Source organism: Anser brachyrhynchus, assembly GCF_964034855.1.
Source record: "Anser brachyrhynchus genome assembly, chromosome: 20".
In the NCBI taxonomy this organism is placed as follows: domain Eukaryota; kingdom Metazoa; phylum Chordata; class Aves; order Anseriformes; family Anatidae; genus Anser; species Anser brachyrhynchus.
Genome location: NC_137713.1, coordinates 3,692,428 through 3,713,034, shown reverse-complemented (window position 1 = coordinate 3,713,034; position 20,607 = coordinate 3,692,428). Strand labels below are relative to the sequence as shown.

General features: G+C 41.6%; 1 protein-coding gene across 2 annotated transcripts in view; it reads left to right on the top strand.

Annotated features, from left to right (window-relative positions):
* Positions 1-20,607, top strand: part of CLTC (clathrin heavy chain) — a 31,874-nt gene that overhangs the window by 6,501 nt on the left and 4,766 nt on the right. The window contains exons 2-31 of one of the 2 annotated variants that reach the window (XM_080562998.1): positions 839-1,046; positions 3,212-3,480; positions 3,820-3,981; positions 4,767-4,880; positions 5,283-5,456; positions 6,231-6,428; positions 7,125-7,325; positions 7,898-8,050; positions 8,311-8,433; positions 8,684-8,821; positions 9,176-9,340; positions 9,458-9,638; positions 10,312-10,475; positions 11,756-11,881; positions 12,466-12,608; positions 13,000-13,234; positions 13,585-13,707; positions 13,804-13,949; positions 14,117-14,300; positions 14,545-14,737; positions 15,188-15,345; positions 15,561-15,725; positions 15,820-15,927; positions 16,055-16,222; positions 16,373-16,522; positions 16,792-16,923; positions 17,087-17,197; positions 17,889-18,059; positions 18,361-18,582; positions 19,680-19,700. In XM_080562998.1, coding sequence (XP_080419124.1) covers positions 839-1,046; positions 3,212-3,480; positions 3,820-3,981; positions 4,767-4,880; positions 5,283-5,456; positions 6,231-6,428; positions 7,125-7,325; positions 7,898-8,050; positions 8,311-8,433; positions 8,684-8,821; positions 9,176-9,340; positions 9,458-9,638; positions 10,312-10,475; positions 11,756-11,881; positions 12,466-12,608; positions 13,000-13,234; positions 13,585-13,707; positions 13,804-13,949; positions 14,117-14,300; positions 14,545-14,737; positions 15,188-15,345; positions 15,561-15,725; positions 15,820-15,927; positions 16,055-16,222; positions 16,373-16,522; positions 16,792-16,923; positions 17,087-17,197; positions 17,889-18,059; positions 18,361-18,582; positions 19,680-19,700 — 4,806 coding nt within the window. The remainder of the gene's footprint in view (positions 1-838; positions 1,047-3,211; positions 3,481-3,819; positions 3,982-4,766; positions 4,881-5,282; positions 5,457-6,230; positions 6,429-7,124; positions 7,326-7,897; positions 8,051-8,310; positions 8,434-8,683; positions 8,822-9,175; positions 9,341-9,457; positions 9,639-10,311; positions 10,476-11,755; positions 11,882-12,465; positions 12,609-12,999; positions 13,235-13,584; positions 13,708-13,803; positions 13,950-14,116; positions 14,301-14,544; positions 14,738-15,187; positions 15,346-15,560; positions 15,726-15,819; positions 15,928-16,054; positions 16,223-16,372; positions 16,523-16,791; positions 16,924-17,086; positions 17,198-17,888; positions 18,060-18,360; positions 18,583-19,679; positions 19,701-20,607) is intronic. The other variant, XM_080562999.1, reaches the window with a different exon arrangement.

The following is a 20,607-nucleotide window of genomic DNA, read 5'->3' as shown; positions in this document are numbered from 1 at the left end:
ACCACAGGCTGGACGTGTGTGTGTGGTGTGAAGTAACCGATTTTACTCCCTTTTTAACAGCAGAAATACAGCTTGCTTTCAGTACTGCCATCCTGACACATCAGTCCGCAAGCACAGTGCAGTGGCATTGCATAAACTGTGTTTACTGTGCTAGAGTTGCCACGTAAAGGTAGGCATTTAAAGCTTTCCAGAAGCAGGCTGGCTCAGCAGGAAAGGAGATGCTTTGTAGATGCCCGCTGTCCCAAGTAAGGCTGCAGGTGAGCCGTTTCTGCTTTCAGCAGGGTCTGTTTCGTAGCTGTTAGCTCTACCTTCTCAGTGGCGTACAGCCTTGCTGCCAGAGAGGGCTAGGCTAAATGCGAGACAGGTAGCTTTTTTTAACTCTGCAAGGATAAAGATAAAGCTCAGGCCCCTCACGTGTGGCGTTAAGCTTGAAATAGCGATAGCTGCCAAGTTCAAGTGGAGTGAAAGAGGGCTCTGGAAGCGAAGCTGATGCGAGTGGGTACTGAGGCTGTGACTCTGGCACTGCTACCAGGAGCAGGCAGCTGCCGTGTCCCTTAAACCACTTGAGGGGCTCAAAGGCTGGGCTCTTGAAAAAATAAGTTGTAACAGACCTTGGAGGTAAGGCACCAAGTGCCTGAATGCTGCGGGGCTTCAAAAAGCCTGCTGGGCATAACTGCAGGTGGGTGAGAATGCTGGTGTCATGGCACTTGTGGGTAATGTGCTTCTGGTTTGTGTTGTCGTGGAAGGATACAGGAGGCCTGGTATCTCCTGCAGCTTCCCCCAAAGCTGCCGGTGGCTGTGCTGAGGTAATAACTTAATGCTAAACCTTCTTTTCCAGCTCCAAAACCTGGGCATCAACCCAGCAAACATCGGGTTCAGCACTCTGACGATGGAGTCTGACAAATTCATCTGTATCAGAGAGAAGGTGGGAGAACAGGCGCAAGTGGTCATCATTGACATGAACGACCCCAGCAACCCCATTCGAAGACCGATTTCAGCTGACAGTGCTATCATGAATCCTGCCAGTAAAGTCATTGCATTAAAAGGTACGGAAATCGTGGGGAAAGAAACGCGTGAAGTCTCTGGAGAGCTTTCTGTAGTACTGGTTTGTGACTGACGTAAATCTGTCAGGCAACGTAGGTGGGAGGATCCCTCATCAATTTTCCACAGCTTAATGGGAGCTTAAGTTCAGTGATTTTTTGGTTCCTCTGAAGGTAGCTGGGTAATAAGTTTCAGTTAAGGCTTGCTGCTCATTTGCTGGTCATTAGGATGAATTTTTTGCTTCCCAGTGAGAGTATTTATGGCTTCAGAGCGAGGAGAGCTGGAAAGAAAGTTCAAGCTCTGGGCCACTTCTGGAGTCTCTGGTCTGGAATCCTCTTAGGGGAAGTGAGACCTGATCTCCTGAGTGTAGGATCCATCAGCTGAACCCCTCTGTACAGAGTAGAAAACTAAGACTGGGGAGGAGGGGAAATATTTGCAGAGGCTGTAGTCTTTGTCACGCTGGACAAGGCTGGTGCCCTGATTTGTGCATATTTATTAAATCAGCCCCTGATAGGGAAAGTAAAACTATCCGTGGAAGACTTGTGTAGTGCATAAAGCACAAGGTCAGCTCGCTCCTTATCTCTGCCAATACAGAGAACAATCATTCCTCTGGAGGCTCCAGAAGTGTCAGCCTCTTCCTCCCAGGAAGCCTCAAATATTCTGTCGCTCTATAAATTAATATATTGCCAATGGAAATATTTAGAAGCGTTCAATATTACCTAAGTTTGATTTTAATACTGTCCTACTGTTTTGTCACAACTTTAATGCTCTCTTGTGTGTGCAGATGGTGAGTTATCTCGACTGACTGTACCAGTTACTGTCCTGTTTTATGAAAAGAGAAAGCAGAATCAAATGGCTCAGATTCATGGTGGGCATGGCTGAACAGTGGTATTAAATAACTGAAAGCCTAAATTCAGGGTCTTTTTCATGCCCTCTCAAACAAGGGAATCCTTAAGATTCAGAAACTTAATCCACTCCAACTCAGGGCACTTTTAGACTATCACGCTCTTGATATTAAGCTTTTTATAAACAGGACTGACCCTTTAGACTCGAGTTTGATTTTTGGCTGTTAATATCCCTGGCATAGCATGTAGGGTAGATGCTGCCTGAATCTATTATCCCTTCTCTCTAGAGCTCCAGCTGCACTAGACATGGAAATAAATGGCTAGCCTGTAGCTTGAGTAACACTACTGGACACCCTTCTCCAAGCTCTGGAGAAACTCCTGGCTCTGCGTCGTATTTCAGTGGGCTGAACTAACGGTGGCTTTCACCCGAACTAATCTTTGCTGAGTGAAGGCACTTGTCCACATGGCTTTGGCTTTATCAATCTGAGATACAGCTAGTAACCTTAACAGAGACCCTGACCTGGACCTAGTTTTACAACGTCTTTAATGTTCCTTTTGGGCTACAGTAGCGTGTGCTTAAGTAGCTACCTCCTAAAACTAGCAGAGCTTGGTCAGAACCCTCCTTGCCTATTCAACAGGAAGAAATAATATCTCATACACCGTTGTGCTGTAGAAATGATTGCAGGTGGCTGTTCGCGATGTGTGTATTCAGCAATGTGCGTAATTAAAATAACATGTCCTCTTACCTCTTAGAGCTTGTGTTGGTCACTAGAGTCCTTCCATTGCACAGTGTGTGTTCGTTTGGTTTGCAGCCAGTAGCTCTGTGTATCCCGATGGTGCAACTTACAGCTTTTGGTTAATGAGTCTCAATTAGGAAAGGCTCTGCCAGCTTGACCTTCCCGTGTTACGCCCTGTTATACTTGAAACAGATGTGGACATCATTTTTAATGACACTGGCATAGCTTTCCTTGCAACTTTCAAGACACTCAGCTTTACTTTAACCTGGCTGTGACGTATGAAGTATCATACAACTTGTGTAGCTGAAGCTTTTGTTTCCTACCAAGCTGTTTTCCACATCTGTTTGGTCGGTCAGTAATGGCAAATTCAGACCAAAAAGCATATAATTATGTGGTAGTGAAGTTAGGAATGTGGTCTGGTTAGAATTAGTAGCTGATCGCTGAATGATGTTGCCAATAGATCATAGCGTTTTCTAAAAACTTCACGAGTGTTTAGCATCATAATGCAGCTCTTCTGCTTTCAACCATTGTTTAACACTAAGTAACAGGTGAAAACTGCCACCTGGCTAACAATGTCGTGTTTTTCAGCTGGGAAAACACTTCAAATATTCAACATTGAAATGAAGAGCAAGATGAAGGCTCATACAATGACAGATGATGTCACCTTCTGGAAGTGGATCTCTCTGAATACTGTTGCCCTTGTAACGGATAACGCAGTCTACCACTGGAGCATGGAGGGGGAGTCCCAGCCCGTGAAAATGTTTGATCGCCATTCTAGTCTTGCTGGCTGCCAGATCATCAACTACCGTACTGATGCTAAGCAGAAGTGGCTGCTGCTGACTGGCATATCTGCACAGGTACTTTACCGTGAAGGAGGCCTCCTGTGGCAGGCCTATAGCTTGGCTCTTTTCTTCCTTCTGTAGGAGTAGATGCGGGGTGTGAGGATGTTTTGGTTTTTATTAAAATATTGTTTGGAACGTAAATGCTTCTTTTGATCTTTACACCTTAGGTGTAACTGAAAATCTTACAGTAATGGTATAAAATCACATAAAAAGTTGATCTGATGCGATACCTTTATAAGAGAAAGCATGGCATGGTACTTCAGCTTAATATTACAACGTATTTGCTAACAGTAACTTAGAGGACTTTGCTGCCCATGTGCTTGCTACTTCTGACTCTTGTTCTGTCTTATCTAGCAAAACCGTGTTGTGGGAGCAATGCAGCTCTATTCTGTAGATAGAAAAGTGTCACAACCGATTGAGGGGCATGCAGCTAGCTTCGCGCAGTTCAAGATGGAAGGAAATGCTGAAGAATCCACTCTCTTCTGTTTTGCAGTAAGAGGGCAAGCTGGGGGTAAGGTAAGACTTGGTTTTAAACATGCGTTAATCTTTAATAACTCATCCTGGTTATCTGCCTCCAGGAAAATAAGTGGTTTAACACACAAAGTTGCCTCTAGGAAAAAAGGGTCACTCTGGATGCTACTCCTCTAGCGTATATGAAAACTGGGGCGTACACAGCTTCACAGCAGGGGCTACCTGAAGTAGAGAAGTCTGTTCCAGTCATGAAGTGAGGTGATGTGTCATGACTGGCAAGCTAATTAGCTGCTTGAAGGATGTGCCTCTTGGCTTCACAAGCAAAGCTTAAGGGAAAAGCTGTTGTAATCTCTTTGCTGATCCCCAGTATCAAGCTTAACTTCCGAGTTACTGGATGAAAAAATTAAATGCTAGTGTTACCGGGCTAGTTAGCGATCAATATCAATGTCAGAAATATATGAACTACTCTAAGTGAAAGCTGAAACGAAGTAGAGCTAGAGCTAGTTCAGAGAAACATCTTCTGAACTGTCTCAGTATGTTACCCAAGTCAAAAGACTTCCATAAAGTGACCTAAAGGAATCATTGAAGTTTTAAGTAGCTAGAGATAACTAAAGATCATGTTCCATAGATGTGGAAAACAACTGAGAATGAATACCGTATGTTACACCTTATGCCTGTGCAAATGCTCAGGAGGGCTGGTTTAGCTCCTCTGCTTGCATAAGCTTGGGATTAAGGATCAGCAGCAAAAGAACTGCCATATCTTTATTGTTAAAGTCTGTTGTTCTGTGTATTATTTGGAAACTGACAGACTAATCTTACCTATCGCACAGTTGCATATCATTGAAGTTGGTACACCACCGACTGGGAATCAGCCGTTTCCAAAGAAAGCAGTGGATGTCTTCTTTCCTCCTGAAGCACAAAATGACTTTCCTGTTGCAATGCAGGTATGATAACTGCACGTAAAAACAAATCTGTAGCTTCCCTCAGTGGATATGAATGTGAAGCAGGGCATTGGGAGCTAGTTGGCCAATGTAAACCTGAGGTTTGGCGCTAAACTAATTGGTGTGGTTTCTGCTCCTGCTTTAGTAGAGTTAAACTCAAGTTGGGGACTTAAGCAGATTCAAAGACAGCTTGTTCTTATATATGGAAAAAATACTCATGTATATTTAACTGCTTTCCAAGTTCTTAAAACTTGATTCTACTATGAGAGTACTCGAGTATTTGGTTGGAAAAAAAAAAAAAAAAGCACTTCTAGTCCTCCTGAAATGGCGCAGCTGTCCAATTCTAAAAATTACTTACTCGTTTTATCCAATAGCAAATCTGATTAATCTATTCCTGTCTTGCAGATCAGTGACAAGCATGATGTGGTGTTTCTGATAACGAAGTATGGCTATATTCACTTGTATGACCTGGAAACGGGCACCTGTATCTACATGAACAGAATCAGTGGAGAGACCATATTTGTTACTGCACAGCACGAAGCAACAGCTGGAATTATAGGAGTAAACAGAAAGGGACAAGTAAGAAAGCTTGGCTCGGAAACTACTTATTTAGCCAATCCAACTGGCCTTTAATGATATGCTACAGTGTTCATATTGATGTCTAAAAGTCTCCATAAATGAACGAGACAGAATAACAGAGTGAGGAGTATGGTAGTATCAGATACCTGAACAGGAGTGCACCTTGTCTGTCATCTGGTTTCTTCTACAACTCAGGTTCTGGTTGCATAATTTTACTTTTTTTTTTTTTGTAATGGCAGTCAGTGGGTCTAAGCACCCTCCTACTATTGAGGATAGAACCAAAATATACTTCTATTTTGGGCAGATGTTACTCTATTACAGAGCACCTGCTAATAAAGTCTTAAATATACTAACTTGAAATTGCGCATTCAGGACATCTCAAGTCTGCCTGTTCTGAGCCCCAAAGAAAACTTGCTGTTGTATCTCTGTATACATCTAACCTGATTAAACCAGGCTACTAACATCCTATAGCTAGGGTTGGTTACTTAAGATGCTGAGTACAGGTTACAGAAAGACAATACTTATATCCCTGTTTTTTCTTGCTTCTACTTTAGCTCACAGACTTATTTGTCTGCCTTGATGCAGTAACTGGATGATAGAGATTCTTTTCAGCTAGAGGCCTGTTTCTTAAATACAATGGCAAGGCTCTGTGGTTATCAAGGGATGGAGAAGCTTTCAATGTATGCTATAGCTTTCCTTTTAGAGGTTAACTTAGCACCTGCCTCTCCTCTTATATTTGGACTAACTGAAACTTTTCCTCAATAATTTATTCAGGTGCTGTCAGTATGTGTGGAAGAAGAGAATATTATTCCCTACATCACAAATGTGCTCCAGAATCCTGACCTAGCTTTACGAATGGCTGTCCGCAACAACCTGGCAGGAGCTGAGGAACTCTTTGCTAGAAAATTCAACGCACTGTTTGCACAAGGGAACTATTCGGAGGCAGCAAAAGTGGCAGCTAATGCCCCAAAGGTAATGGATGAACAATTTGAATAGTACTGAACTCTGCTGGCTTAAGCTTCATGTTTCGGGAAGGTTCACTGGATTCTTCTGAGTGGCAAGACCAGAGACCTGTCCTAACGTAGTACTTTTTAACATACCCATGAAGATCCAGTATGCTATATGCTGAGAGTACTCACATGCTGGAAGGTTCTAAAGCTTGTGCGAAGCCTACAAAGGGGGAGAGAGAACTAAATGAAGTAATGGCTATGTGACTTAATGCTTCTGGTATAAATTTTAATCCCTCCAATGACAGGAAAAGTCTCTGTGAAATGACAACCTCTAGCTGAGGCTGCGCCTGTGAACAGGATAAAAAGGAGAGATGCTAAGATTGAAGATTCACTAAGGCTGGAGATTGTTTAGCGTAGTAAATTCAGATGAGAAGAACTTGCTTGCAAGAACAAGGATGACTTAATTCTGTAGGACAGTCCTCTGATCTTAGACTAGTTCCAGTAGCAATACAGATTTAATAGGCTACTATTAGGCTGCCGCACATGTTCTATTAAAACATCTCAAATGCAATGCTTAACTGTACTGCTGACTGTTTTTCTGGGTTGGCAAAACATAATGTTGCTGCAGTAAGCATTTCCAACTTCAGCTTTCTGGAGGAAATCTTGCCAAGCCACAATAGCAGAACAGGAAACTAAAGTGCATCTCTATTTCTGGCAGGGAATCCTGCGTACTCCAGACACCATACGTCGGTTCCAGAGTGTTCCAGCTCAGCCGGGACAGACTTCTCCTTTACTCCAGTACTTCGGTATTCTGCTTGATCAAGGGCAGCTGAATAAGTATGAGTCGCTGGAACTCTGCAGACCAGTGCTTCAGCAGGGACGCAAACAGCTCTTGGAGAAATGGTTAAAAGAAGACAAGGTAAATTTGGAATAGATACCTTTTAGGTACTTAAAGAGAGATAACTGCCTGGTAGTGCTTTTTTTTGAGGAAAACTCAACTGGGCAACTCCTCAATGCGCTGTGTCATCAAATAGTTGAGACAGAGTGAACATGTGAAGAGATTTAACAGTTCTCTTCAAGTGAGTTGACCAAATACATGCAGAGCTTTATTAATTCAAATTAAAATCACAGCAGAGTGAATTTTGTATGGAAGGCTTTTGAGCTACTGTTGCTCCTTCCGTAATTGTTTCAGGCTTCTTCAAATACTGACTTCCATATACTTTGAGCTGTGTTTAAATTTCTGTAATGAGCTAAAGAAGCAGGCTGATGTTGGATAACCTAGTTCTTTTTAGCCCTACAAATGCATTTCTGACTCTCGTCAGACCAACCTAAGAAACATCCCTGCAGATGAAAGAGTTAGATAATGCTATCAAGCTCGGCCTTGTATTTTTTTAAGAAAATCCTATAAGGAAGACAAATGAGATGCAAACGAAACGCATTTCATCATGACGCTGTTGGGGTGGGCTTACTGTACTTATCTCTTTTAAACAGCTGGAGTGTTCAGAGGAGCTGGGAGATCTTGTGAAATCTGTAGATCCTACACTAGCACTTAGTGTCTACCTGAGAGCCAATGTTCCAAACAAAGTCATCCAGTGTTTTGCTGAAACAGGACAAGTCCAGAAGATTGTTTTGTATGCTAAGAAGGTGAGAGGAAACTAAGTTGCTACGTCTGTTCTGTATTTAGGAATAATTTATGCATGCTCTAAAATTGCTAAAAGTATCGCCTCTCTTGGTCCTAAGTTTCATTGTTAATTATTCCTAGACTTCATACATGTATCCTTCATACTTCCCTATGTAGCCTCCTCCAAATGAGGAAATCGTGACTGCTTTGTGTAAGCTACTGACAGTAGCTTTTACTGAGCTCTGTGTTCTTGCTGAGTTACTACTTTTTGTTCTCTCTTCAGGTTGGGTATACTCCAGACTGGATTTTCTTGCTGAGGAATGTTATGAGAATCAGCCCTGATCAAGGACAGCAGTTTGCACAAATGCTTGTTCAAGATGAAGAGCCTCTTGCAGACATAACACAAGTAAATAATTTTATTGCTGTGAAATGTTAACTCCTGAGCTGATAAATTGGTAAGAGGAGCCGTACTCCTCTTCCATACATCAGGGAAAGTACTTTGAACTGTTTGTTTGGGTTTAGCCTACTGGGACAGAGTTGTTTCTTGCCTAGTTTTAAGAACACTGTGGCAGCTTGGTACATTGGAAGCTGCACTTGATATTACTTTGTCTAAACGTGCTGCCAGCTCCAAGTCAAAAGCCTAATCTTTTTTGCAGATTGTGGATGTCTTTATGGAGTATAACTTAATTCAGCAATGTACAGCCTTCTTGCTGGATGCACTGAAGAATAATCGTCCCTCAGAAGGTCCCCTGCAAACACGTTTACTTGAGATGAACCTCATGCATGCGCCTCAGGTATACTTTGGGAGTTACACTGGATTAGACAAGCCACTAGTTTGTGGTCCATATCAAATGCCACTGATAAATGTTTAAAATCTTGAAAGCATCTCTGCTTCAACTGTAAAGCTAGAATTCTGTTATTTTTTTTAAGCGCTTCAAAGCCCTAAGGTAGTTTCTCTTCTCTTCACATCCTTTCTGACTTTCTCAATTGCACAGAATTGCTGCGAGTGTTACTGTTAATTCCTGGCTTCTTTGCTACAGTTGAAATACAGTTTCTCTCAAGCTAGGAAGTTTTGTTTATGGGGAGCTGCACATTGAATTGTGGCAGTGCTTTAGGAACTAAATGAAACTTTCTGTTATTACTTCTAGGTTGCAGATGCTATCCTGGGAAACCAAATGTTTACTCATTATGACCGGGCTCACATAGCTCAGCTGTGTGAGAAAGCTGGCTTGCTGCAGAGAGCGCTGGAACACTTCACAGACTTGTATGACATCAAGCGTGCAGTAGTTCACACTCATCTTCTCAATCCTGAGGTATAAAATCAAATATCCTGAATCTATCAAAAGCCAGGAAATTAACGATTTCTTTCAACACTGACTTCAGAGTGTAGTGTTTTACTTGGGTCTAAAATGGCTTATGTATTTCTGCAGTGGTTAGTGAACTATTTTGGCTCCTTGTCGGTAGAAGACTCGCTGGAGTGTCTGCGTGCTATGTTATCTGCTAATATTCGTCAGAACCTGCAGATCTGTGTCCAGGTAGCTTCAAAATACCACGAACAACTGTCAACACAGTCGCTTATTGAGCTCTTTGAGTCCTTCAAGAGCTTTGAAGGTAAGTTCATGCTCCTGTCTTTAGCAAAAGGAACTAGCGCTCACTATTTCATACACATATACGTGAAGGATTTGGAGGATGGTTATTGGAATGTGGTGCTATTATGGATGGGTTTCTTGCATAGTGTGCTTCTTCTGAAAAACACACGCAATGAATCTATCTTGGAATCTATCTTGATTACTTGAGACAAGTGGCTCCCAAGTCACTTAAAGCTGATGGCATATACTACTTGGTTAAGTGAGATTTAGCTGCGAGTTGTGGTAAGCAGCTTTTTCATTGTGTGCCTCTTTTGGTGAAAGGTTGCGAGTGTGGCTTGGACCCAACTACTTCTGATTTTTGGAACCCTTCCTTGCTCTTGTGTAGGGGTGTAAGGAAGGCACGTGCTGGATATTATTTCAGCGAAGTTGATCTGTCCCAATTGATGGGAATGAATTACTATTAATCAAAGTTGCATATGATATGCTAGTCTATGTAACACATGGAGACAGCAGGTACAGCTTGGCTAGTGCATCTGGTCGTTGTAAAATAATTGCAATACTTGAAGTAAAAGTTTTTTATAAGCTTCTGCAATAGTCCAATTTTCATGTAATCAAAACCAGGCAGGCTTTCTCAAAAGCTAATACTCATCCTTCTTAAGTACTAGCAAAATAACATGTTGACCATTTCCTTCAAGGTTTGTTTTATTTCCTGGGCTCTATTGTAAACTTCAGCCAGGATCCAGATGTGCACTTCAAGTATATTCAAGCTGCATGCAAGACAGGGCAAATTAAAGAAGTAGAAAGAATCTGCAGGGAAAGCAACTGCTATGACCCAGAACGTGTTAAAAATTTCCTCAAGGTAATATTTGGAGGGTGTGGATTGTCTTGGAGTGTTGGTGTCAGTTAATTGCATGAATGCTTTCAGAGTTCAAGGTTGATCTATCCATTCATTTTACATCTACACGCTTTCTGAAACTTCAGCCAGGTGAACTGCAGTTTAGCTCTGCTAGGATAATGCCAGTCTGTGTAAATACACGCTAACTGACGGGAACAGCTGGGATTTGGAGCATCTCTGTAACATAGTTCTGAAGAAGTTCACGTTCTGTAGCCTGTTATTAGTGCTGAGCTTATTGACAAATGTAACGTTGCTAGAAATATCTTGGAAACAGTGTGGGAGGGGAAAACTTTATCTGGGAACATTTCCTGCCTTCATATTTGTCAGTTACATAGCATAGTCCTAGATTTTGCTGATCACATCTGAAGATGGCAAAACACTTCAAATGAGAAATCTGTAAAATAAACTGGTGTCACTGAGGTGTAAGGTATGTAAAATGCCCAAGCCACCTAAGATAAGTTATCAAGCTGTCAAATTCCTGATGAAAGCTATTGTTTTTTGTGCTGTTCCATGTCTGGAATGTGCAGGACATGTACCAGGTAAATCTCCCAGTACAGGCTTCCCTGTGTAAACTCCCTAACTACAATTTGTATATGTAGGATTATATTCTGGGATGTGCATGTTCAAATAAGTGCTCTGAAATTTGTGTTTGGACTGGTGTCCACCATGTAGATGAGCTTCTGTACTGTAACAATTGTAATCTTATGCTCAAAGTGGAATAGTTCTAGATAACTTAATCTGGTTAACAATTTCAGTACGACTACTAGCTTGATTCTTGCTGTTCTCTAAATCCATTGCTACAAGGTATCACAGGACAGTGGTGCTTGGAGTCAATTCTGTGTGGAAGCTTTCTGTTATGGTCCACAACTTAATTTAGTCTTGGTTAAATTTCTTTTTGAAATCCCAGAGTGCTAATCCTGCACACCGATAACCAGAGGCAACTAAAAATGCTGCCTATAGCTTAGACTCACGATAGTTGTACTGTGTTGTAACATTTTGTAGACCCTGCCATGCAAAGCAGCACAGTTAAACTTCAGAAAGCTGCTTGCTGTAGGCCCTGATGTGGGTGTATTCCTACTTGCTGCGTATTGTTTAAAAAAAAAAAAGTCAAATAATAAGCTGTCGTTATTTGATTGACCATTGAATTTGGGGCTTGCCAAGTTCAGCTTGCTTTAACAATTTGATTATACCTTTCTGCTTGACCCTGAGAACAAAACCAAATTACACAAGTTCTTTCCTTGTAGGAAGCTAAACTCACTGACCAGCTACCGCTCATCATTGTGTGTGATCGCTTTGACTTTGTCCACGACTTGGTGCTGTACCTGTACAGAAATAATCTCCAAAAATATATTGAGATCTATGTACAGAAGGTAAGTTACAATTTTTCACTTAGCTTTAATGGGTCAAACTGATCAACCTTTCTAGTATTGTGTGCAACTATAAGCACAATGTTTTTATAAGCATTCAGCAAGAAGTCTCATACTTGAGACTGATATCTAAGTATCTATTAGTGGCCCTTGGCAAGTTAGCCCTTATGTGAGTCAGAGTTGTTATTTATTCTTCAGTCAGTCAGAGTGTAATCCCCCAGTAATGTGCCTCATTAAGGAGGAAGACTTGGTAGAGTAACTGTAGGTTTCTTACAGTAATTTTAACTTCCAGCTTTGGGGCTGGGAGGGTGGGAGATTCTCCTCTACTGTTTCCTGCAGGGACAAACTGGCTTGCTTTAGGAGCTCTTCCTATGGGGGCTGAGCACTAGCGAGCCACTGAACTGTGTTATGAACCCCTGCTGACTGGAGAATTGATTTTTTTTTTTCAAGCTTGTCCAGATCCTCAGGAGATAGGGCAGGAAGATGAGGTCACTCTGAGCAAGCAGCGTTCATTTGTATTTCTAGGGATAAGTACTGACTCTGTGCTGCATGACAACACGCTAATTTCTTAAAATGATCTTGTTTAGGTGAATCCAAGCCGCCTGCCTGTTGTTATTGGGGGACTGCTTGATGTAGATTGCTCTGAAGATGTGATCAAGAACCTTATCCTTGTTGTGAGAGGCCAATTTTCAACTGATGAACTTGTTGCAGAGGTTGAGAAGAGAAACAGGTACTGAACTTCTGCAAGTCTCTCAATACTGATGGACCGGTAATCGTAACGCTCATCCATCCGTGTGCATCCTCAGTATGTAACTAACCCTGGTACTGACAAATAACCAGAAGCTGCTTTTGGGTGAGAAAGCAGCAGAAGTCTGCTGTAATTCTTGGCTGATGTGAGGACCCCCATTAAGTAGTCTTGAGATAATGAGCTGCTTTAGCATGTGATTCTTAAATGTCAAAAAGTTATCCCACTGTAGTAGTGAACCAGAATGCAGGCCAAAATGGAGTACTGTAACTGGTTTATTTACTGACTTTCCTACACTAAAGCTGACTTATATAATGAAGAAAACGTGCAAGGGGATACTTATTCAACCTCTAATGCAAAACCACCTTCTTTCTAGGCTGAAATTGCTTCTGCCCTGGCTGGAAGCAAGAATTCACGAGGGTTGTGAGGAGCCTGCAACTCACAACGCGTTGGCCAAAATATACATTGATAGCAACAACAACCCAGAGAGATTCCTGCGTGAGAATCCTTACTATGATAGCCGTGTTGTTGGCAAGTACTGTGAGAAGAGGGACCCTCACCTGGCCTGTGTGGCTTATGAGCGTGGACAGTGCGATTTGGAACTCATCAACGTATGTATGCCAAGGCAGCTGACTCATGGCTTAAGTTCTAACCTGAATATCGTGGGATAGGTACTTCAGGACAATTGCTGACAACAACATTTACTTCCTGAAAAATACTAAGCTAGGAACTGCTCACTTGCAGTCGAATAAGTAGCTATTTAAATGTCCCTTTGTAGATGAATGAGAAATGAGAGATTGCTCTGGAAATCCTAGAATGGGAGGCTAATGGAAGTATCAAAGCCCTAGATTTCTAGCCCCCATCTCAGGGGGCTTATTTGATGTTACATTACAATTAGTTTGTCCACTGGTAGACTCCAGAGTTGTGACTTCAATCTGAAAAGACTTTGCTTTTTCACTAGGTGTGCAATGAGAACTCCCTTTTCAAAAGCCTTTCTCGTTACTTGGTTCGCCGTAAAGACCCTGAACTGTGGGCCAGTGTGCTATTGGAAAGCAACCCTTACAGAAGACCACTGATTGACCAGGTATAGCTGATAAAATATTAAAAGCCGTTGCTGTCTTAACTTGATTTGCTTGCACCTGTCTTACCTGGCGTGTCAACGGCTTGACTCTGCCTACAGGTTGTACAGACTGCGTTGTCAGAGACCCAGGATCCTGAGGAAGTGTCTGTCACTGTGAAGGCCTTCATGACTGCAGATCTTCCTAATGAGCTTATTGAACTGTTGGAGAAAATAGTTCTTGATAACTCTGTGTTCAGTGAGCACAGGTATGTAATGTCAACGTTGAGTCACAAGAAACTTGAATTTATGCCTGATGTAGGTGTTGAGCTGCCCTAAGGTGGAACAGCAAATTAACCATTAACTTCTCCAGAGGGGAGGGTGAATCTCTTGATCATTACTTGGTTATGTACTAGTATTTTCTTTCTTTGTTTAGGAATCTGCAGAACCTTCTAATTCTTACAGCAATTAAGGCTGATCGCACGCGTGTCATGGAATACATCAATCGCCTGGATAACTATGATGCTCCAGACATAGCCAATATAGCTATCAGTAACGAGCTCTTTGAGGAGGCGTTTGCCATCTTCAGGAAGTTTGATGTCAACACGTCAGCTGTACAGGTATCTTAAAATTTGTCTGCAGTAAATTTGTGATGTGCATCCTCACACAAGGGCTTCGCTGTTAACTTGTAACTTCAGTACTTAACACCAGTTAGCACCAAAAGCTGCTCGGTGTCTTTGTCTTATGAAGTAGAACAAACATTCAGTGTGGACTCAGTGAGGAACTGTAACATGAAACGCAACGTAGTGTATTGTAAAATTGACCTTCATAGGTAGTGACTGATCATGGTAACCCTTTCTGTAGGTATTAATAGAGCACATTGGAAACCTGGATCGTGCATATGAATTTGCTGAACGCTGCAATGAGCCTGCTGTGTGGAGTCAGCTGGCTAAAGCACAGCTTCAGAAAGGAATGGTAAAAGAAGCAATTGACTCGTATATTAAAGCAGATGATCCTTCCTCGTACATGGAAGTTGTTCAAGCTGCCAATGCCAGTGGTATGATTAAGTTTTATTTAAATCTTTACCGTTGATGTTGCTGAGCTCTTTTGCATGATCTGTTGCTCCAAAAGCAGTTCTGCCAAACCTGTATCTTGATTCAACCAGAGGAATCTGACCCTTAAAGACTGCCCTAAAGAAGAATGGAAAAAGTTATTGTATTCCATTGGCAAATAATCAGTTGTCTTCTAACTACCTTCTTTACCTAGCTGGGGACTTCTGTCAGAGCAGTTGCTTATAAGGTGGCCTTTGCATGAAGTTAAATAGCAGAGTTGACTTATCTAAGGTCACTGTGATGGGCTTAATGAATGTGGCACACACAGTATAAAAGCTAGCCATGATTGTTGGGGATCATATTTTGAAATACGTCAAATTAGGTTGAGTTGGTAGTATAAACTAAGCACAAATGACCTCGGTGGGGATTAAGCATTTTGAAACTCCATTTCATAGGAAACTGGGAAGAACTGGTGAAATATCTTCAGATGGCACGCAAGAAGGCCCGGGAGTCATACGTGGAAACAGAATTAATCTTTGCTCTTGCTAAAACAAACCGTCTAGCAGAGTTAGAGGAGTTTATCAATGGACCCAACAATGCACATATTCAGCAAGTGAGTGATTTTTTTTTTTTTTGATTTTTTTCTCTAGTGTTAGAGCAAGCTCTGTAGGCCCCACTGATAAAGCGGTGTTGGGACTTCTATCTCTTTAGATATGTAGGTTTTGAACCTTACAGGCATTTCCATTTTGGTAATGGCTTAAATGCTGCGCATTTTATTTAAGTTTGTCTGAAAAGCTGCAAGAATAACCTGGTTATGCTCTCCTGTAGGTTGGCGATCGCTGTTACGATGAAAAGATGTATGAAGCAGCTAAGCTGTTGTATAACAACGTGTCCAACTTTGGCCGTTTAGCCTCAACTTTAGTTCACCTAGGTGAATACCAGGCGGCTGTAGATGGTGCTCGGAAAGCAAACAGTACTCGCACATGGAAAGAGGTAAACTTACTGCTTGAATAACTTAAAGAACTACAGAGCTGTAGTCTCTTCAGAAGCTTTTTTTAATAAGCTATAATAAAATTGTCAATTCCAGGTCTGCTTTGCTTGTGTTGATGGAAAAGAGTTCCGCCTGGCCCAGATGTGTGGACTTCATATTGTAGTGCATGCGGATGAGTTGGAAGAGCTAATCAATTATTACCAGGTAACTAAGTTGACTGCTATTTTTACAGTCAAGGGCAGAGTTGCCAGTAGAGAATATAGCTTAAGACTGGAAGTCTAGAGTCTGGTTGGTTCCTAATGTTAAAACATCTCTTAACTGTATCTCTTAGGATCGCGGCTACTTTGAAGAGCTGATAACTATGTTGGAAGCAGCACTTGGGCTTGAGCGAGCACACATGGGAATGTTTACGGAGCTAGCAATTCTTTACTCCAAGTTCAAACCACAGAAGATGAGGGAGCACTTGGAACTGTTCTGGTCCAGAGTCAACATCCCCAAGGTGAAAGACCCATTAAACCCGAAGCTTAAAACACATCCGTCGGGACTGTGTGTACCCTAGCTTTTGTAGTAGTAGCTCATTGCTGTTACGAGAAGCACTGATAGCAATATATATAAAATAATTGGAATTTCTAATGTGCCTTTTGCTTAGGTTCTGAGAGCTGCAGAACAGGCCCATCTCTGGGCTGAACTGGTGTTCTTGTATGATAAGTATGAAGAATATGATAATGCCATAATCACAATGATGAACCACCCAACAGATGCTTGGAAAGAAGGACAGTTCAAAGATATCATTACTAAGGTATAACTTTACTAGTGAAAGGAAGTAAAATTCTTGATGTGTGTACTTCCATTCTTTTCCTTCACGAGTAGTCTGTTTAAAATTCAGAGTTCTCGATATTGCTGTGTAATTTTAAAACAAATCAACTACAGTGACTAAAAGGACTTCTAGAAATAAAGGGGGGAGGGGGGCTTGATTGTGCTGGAATGCGTAAGCTTAGGTCCATCTTTCATTTGGATTCCTTTGCAATCAAGTTTCTGCTCTGAACGTATGTCCTTGCTCATTTCTAGGTGGCTAACGTGGAGCTGTATTACAAGGCAGTTCAGTTCTATTTGGAATTTAAACCTCTGTTGCTTAATGATCTGCTGATGGTATTGTCCCCTCGGCTTGACCATACTCGTGCTGTTACTTTCTTCACCAAGGTAATTTCCCTGCTATTCAGATCAAAGAAAAAGTTAAAATTGCAAAAGCATTTAGCTGTAGAAGCATTTAAAAATGCTCAGCTACTTCACCACCTGACACGGAGGATGCTGAAATCTACAGAAAGTTGCCTTGACTTAAGTTTGTCTGTCTGCTTCCTTGAAGGTTAAACAGTTACCACTGGTTAAGCCTTACTTGCGTTCTGTTCAAAATCACAACAACAAATCGGTGAACGAGTCCCTGAACAACCTTTTCATTATTGAAGAAGACTACCAGGTATGTCTGGTCTTGAAACAGCAGCATCTGGAACAGATAGGGACTCGCATGTTGTATGTGCTTCATTAAAGAAAGATCTTCTCCTGAGCTTCAGACAAGTTCTGTTCAAGCTGGCTTTTGTGTCAGTATTAACCTAATACTCTAGGTCTGCTTTTAAGACTTAGAAACAGGTTTCTCTCTTGTTTTCAATAGATTCTGCCTACTTACTGTTAACCTACATTCCTTAAGCGTATGTTCTTTGCTGCTTCAAACTGAACTAGTAGTGACTAGGGAAGGATTAAGTCAAGAAATGTCAGGCTTTCTGGGAGCTTTTTTAGCTGTTCCTACTGAGAATAGACTAACCACTTAGTTTGACAGATCCAGTTTTTATTTAAAACAAATGGGATGCTAAGGAAAGAACTCGCAGAAAGGGCAAACATCTAACTATTCTGCTGTTTGCGTAGCCTGTACAGAAGGTGTTCAGTCTCTTGACCTCAGCAATTGCTACTGAAAAATATGAACTGGAATACTCTGAACTCCATGTGCGTCAAATGCCAGCTTCTCCAAAAAAAAGCAGCTCTCACTGCAGGTCTGACTAGCATACTTTAGCTTACTAGAAGTAGGAATACAGAAGATGTATGGAAAGTGTTGACATCTTTGAGGACGCAATTGTATGTGTGAAATGTGAGTAACTTTGTTGTTCTCGCCTCAGGCGCTTAGGACTTCTATAGATGCATATGACAACTTTGACAATATTTCTCTTGCTCAACGTTTGGAGAAACATGAGCTGATAGAGTTCCGAAGAATTGCTGCCTATCTCTTCAAAGGAAACAATCGCTGGAAACAGAGTGTAGAGCTCTGTAAGAAAGACAGACTGTATAAGGTAAGACCTGTGCACAGATCTGGTTTAGCGTATTTTACTTATTTCTAGTCTTTTAACTGACTCCCAAAATTTGGAATCCCTTGACTTTCCAGTCAAGCTGCATCTTTTTGGAGGCCACTAGGTGGTGCTTGTTGCTAGTCTGGCACAGAGTAGCAGTATATTTCCAAGATTTCTTGGAAACAAGTTGTAGGATGCCTCCTCTCTGCTAATGTCAGTAATAAATTGCAGCTTAGTTATGTACTCCATCTATGTCAGTGAATATACTATGGCACGTGAAGCTAACCAGACTCTCCTGTTGTAGGATGCGATGCAATATGCTTCAGAATCCAAAGACACTGAGCTGGCGGAAGAATTGTTGCAGTGGTTCTTGCAGGAGAACAAGAAAGAATGCTTTGGTGCTTGTCTGTTCACCTGCTATGATCTTTTAAGGCCGGATGTTGTCTTGGAAACAGCATGGAGGCACAACATCATGGACTTTGCCATGCCATACTTCATTCAGGTCATGAAGGAATACTTGACCAAGGTAAGAGCAGGTGCTTCTCCAACAGTGAAAGCTTGTTAGTCACTGTGGTGTGTATGCCTTGAGACTGTCTGCTTGCTACTAACATTGATATGGGCTTCGTCAAATGTCTGTCTGTCCATGTCCACACTTGTTTTTCAGTCCATCTGGGGAGAGACTTCGCCCTCTAAGAGACTGAAACACTTGCAGACTCCACTCTATCTACCAGTTGCAGAACCTGCATCAGTAGTATTTGTCTGACAGTGGGCAGTGTCCTAAGTAGTTCTAGGATTCAGGCTTCTTATATGCCATGTCAGTCAGGAATCCCAGCAGAGAACAAGCTCTAACTAGATTCTAGACTGTATACTAAAAAATCTTTATAGCCAGAACTTGATTTAATTTTGTCTGCTGTGCACTTAACTTTAAACCGTGGCTCTGATGCTAATGACACTAACTATTTGTTTGACTCAACTCTTGTTTGAGGTCACTTTAGGATGGGGAAAATACTTGGTAATGCTCTGACAGACTTGAACCAGATTTGTCACAGCTAAATACCAGCTGTCACTAGCAAGATTTGCCCTGCCGAAGCTGTTAGAGTATCTTGAAATTAAATGGTGTAAATTCCTTAATGATCAAACCTCCTTGTATGAGAAGTAAAAGTTGAATTCAGTGCTTGAGTCAATGAAGACCATAGTGCCTGTTTGTCTAGGAGACTTGCCTGGCTGTTGCTTCCTGAAGGAAGCTGCTATCCTTAAATGCTGTACTTTGTGGGAGGTGGGGAGCTATCTAAGCAATAGCATTGCTCGTCAGACGTGCCTGATGTACCAAGCTAATACTAGGCCTCTCCTGGGACTAGTAGTCCTGGAGTAGGATTCTTAAAGATTAAAACACCGTGATTTGCTGAAGGGTTAGGATATAACTGTAGAGTAGCTAATGAAATCAACGCGGTACAACCTAGCAATGAGCAGAGCTGCCTTTCTAAAGCAGATACTTCTGGTGTATCTTTGTTTTCGCTCTCCTGTACCTTAATTATTTCTTCCCTGACACTTTTGTTTCTACCTCTTATATGCTAAATATGGAATTTGATTTTTCTAAGCTGCACCTTCTGAATTCCTTTGCAGGTTGATGCAATAAAGGAAAAGGTGAAAGTTGATTCTTGTTTTCCATCTTTAAGTCTGGAGGACTAAGTCTAAGGATTCTGCATGAGTTTTTTTCTTTCCTACGTTTATTACACTGCTGCTACTGCTTTTTCCCCAAACAATATATCACTAAAGCATATGCAAATTGTTTAACTCTACAAGTAGATAGTGCAGTAGGACAAAAGTAGATTCATTTGCTACTAATATGCTAGTAGATCCTCAGGAAGGGCATACAGGTGATCAGTTGGATCACAGTCAACCTGGTGTCAAAGGGGTAAAGTGCTACTATTGGACTGCCAAACTGACTGGAGGAATGACCTAGAATAATGAATAATTAAGTCTTGGACTGCTGTCTCTCTCTGAACTATAAACCAATATGGCATTTGCTAATATATTAGAGAATATACAAGTATAGGACTGTGATCCAGTTCCTGATCTCTTGACTGTTACTAATGTGTGCTGACAGTAGACAGAATAGATACTAGCTGCTTCAGAAGAGACTCTTTCTCACTCAGGTGTCCAGTTCTTATGGTGCTAGTCTAATCCACATGGTGTTCTAGCTCACACAGTAACTTAAAACCTCAGTTATTAGACCAAGTCTGTGGTTCCCTTCCCTGTAGTAAGTTTCTTGTAGTTGTGCAAAAAAAAAAAAAGACTGCCTTCCAAGCTCCTCAGCTTCATTAAATTTTTCTTGCTACCCCTTAAAAGAAACAATAAAAAGCTCCTCTGAGGCTACTCTGGGTCTTGCCTTTTGCTATGCAATGTTGCCCTTCCTAAGAGCAATTCTAAGGCTTCTGTCCATTTGTTTCCGTACAAATGCCACTCCAATTCTCCTTAGAACAGAAATCAGCCCTAGTGTGAGTTTTCCATTAATGTGGTTGAGCAAAGGGCAAACTGACAAATGGCTTCA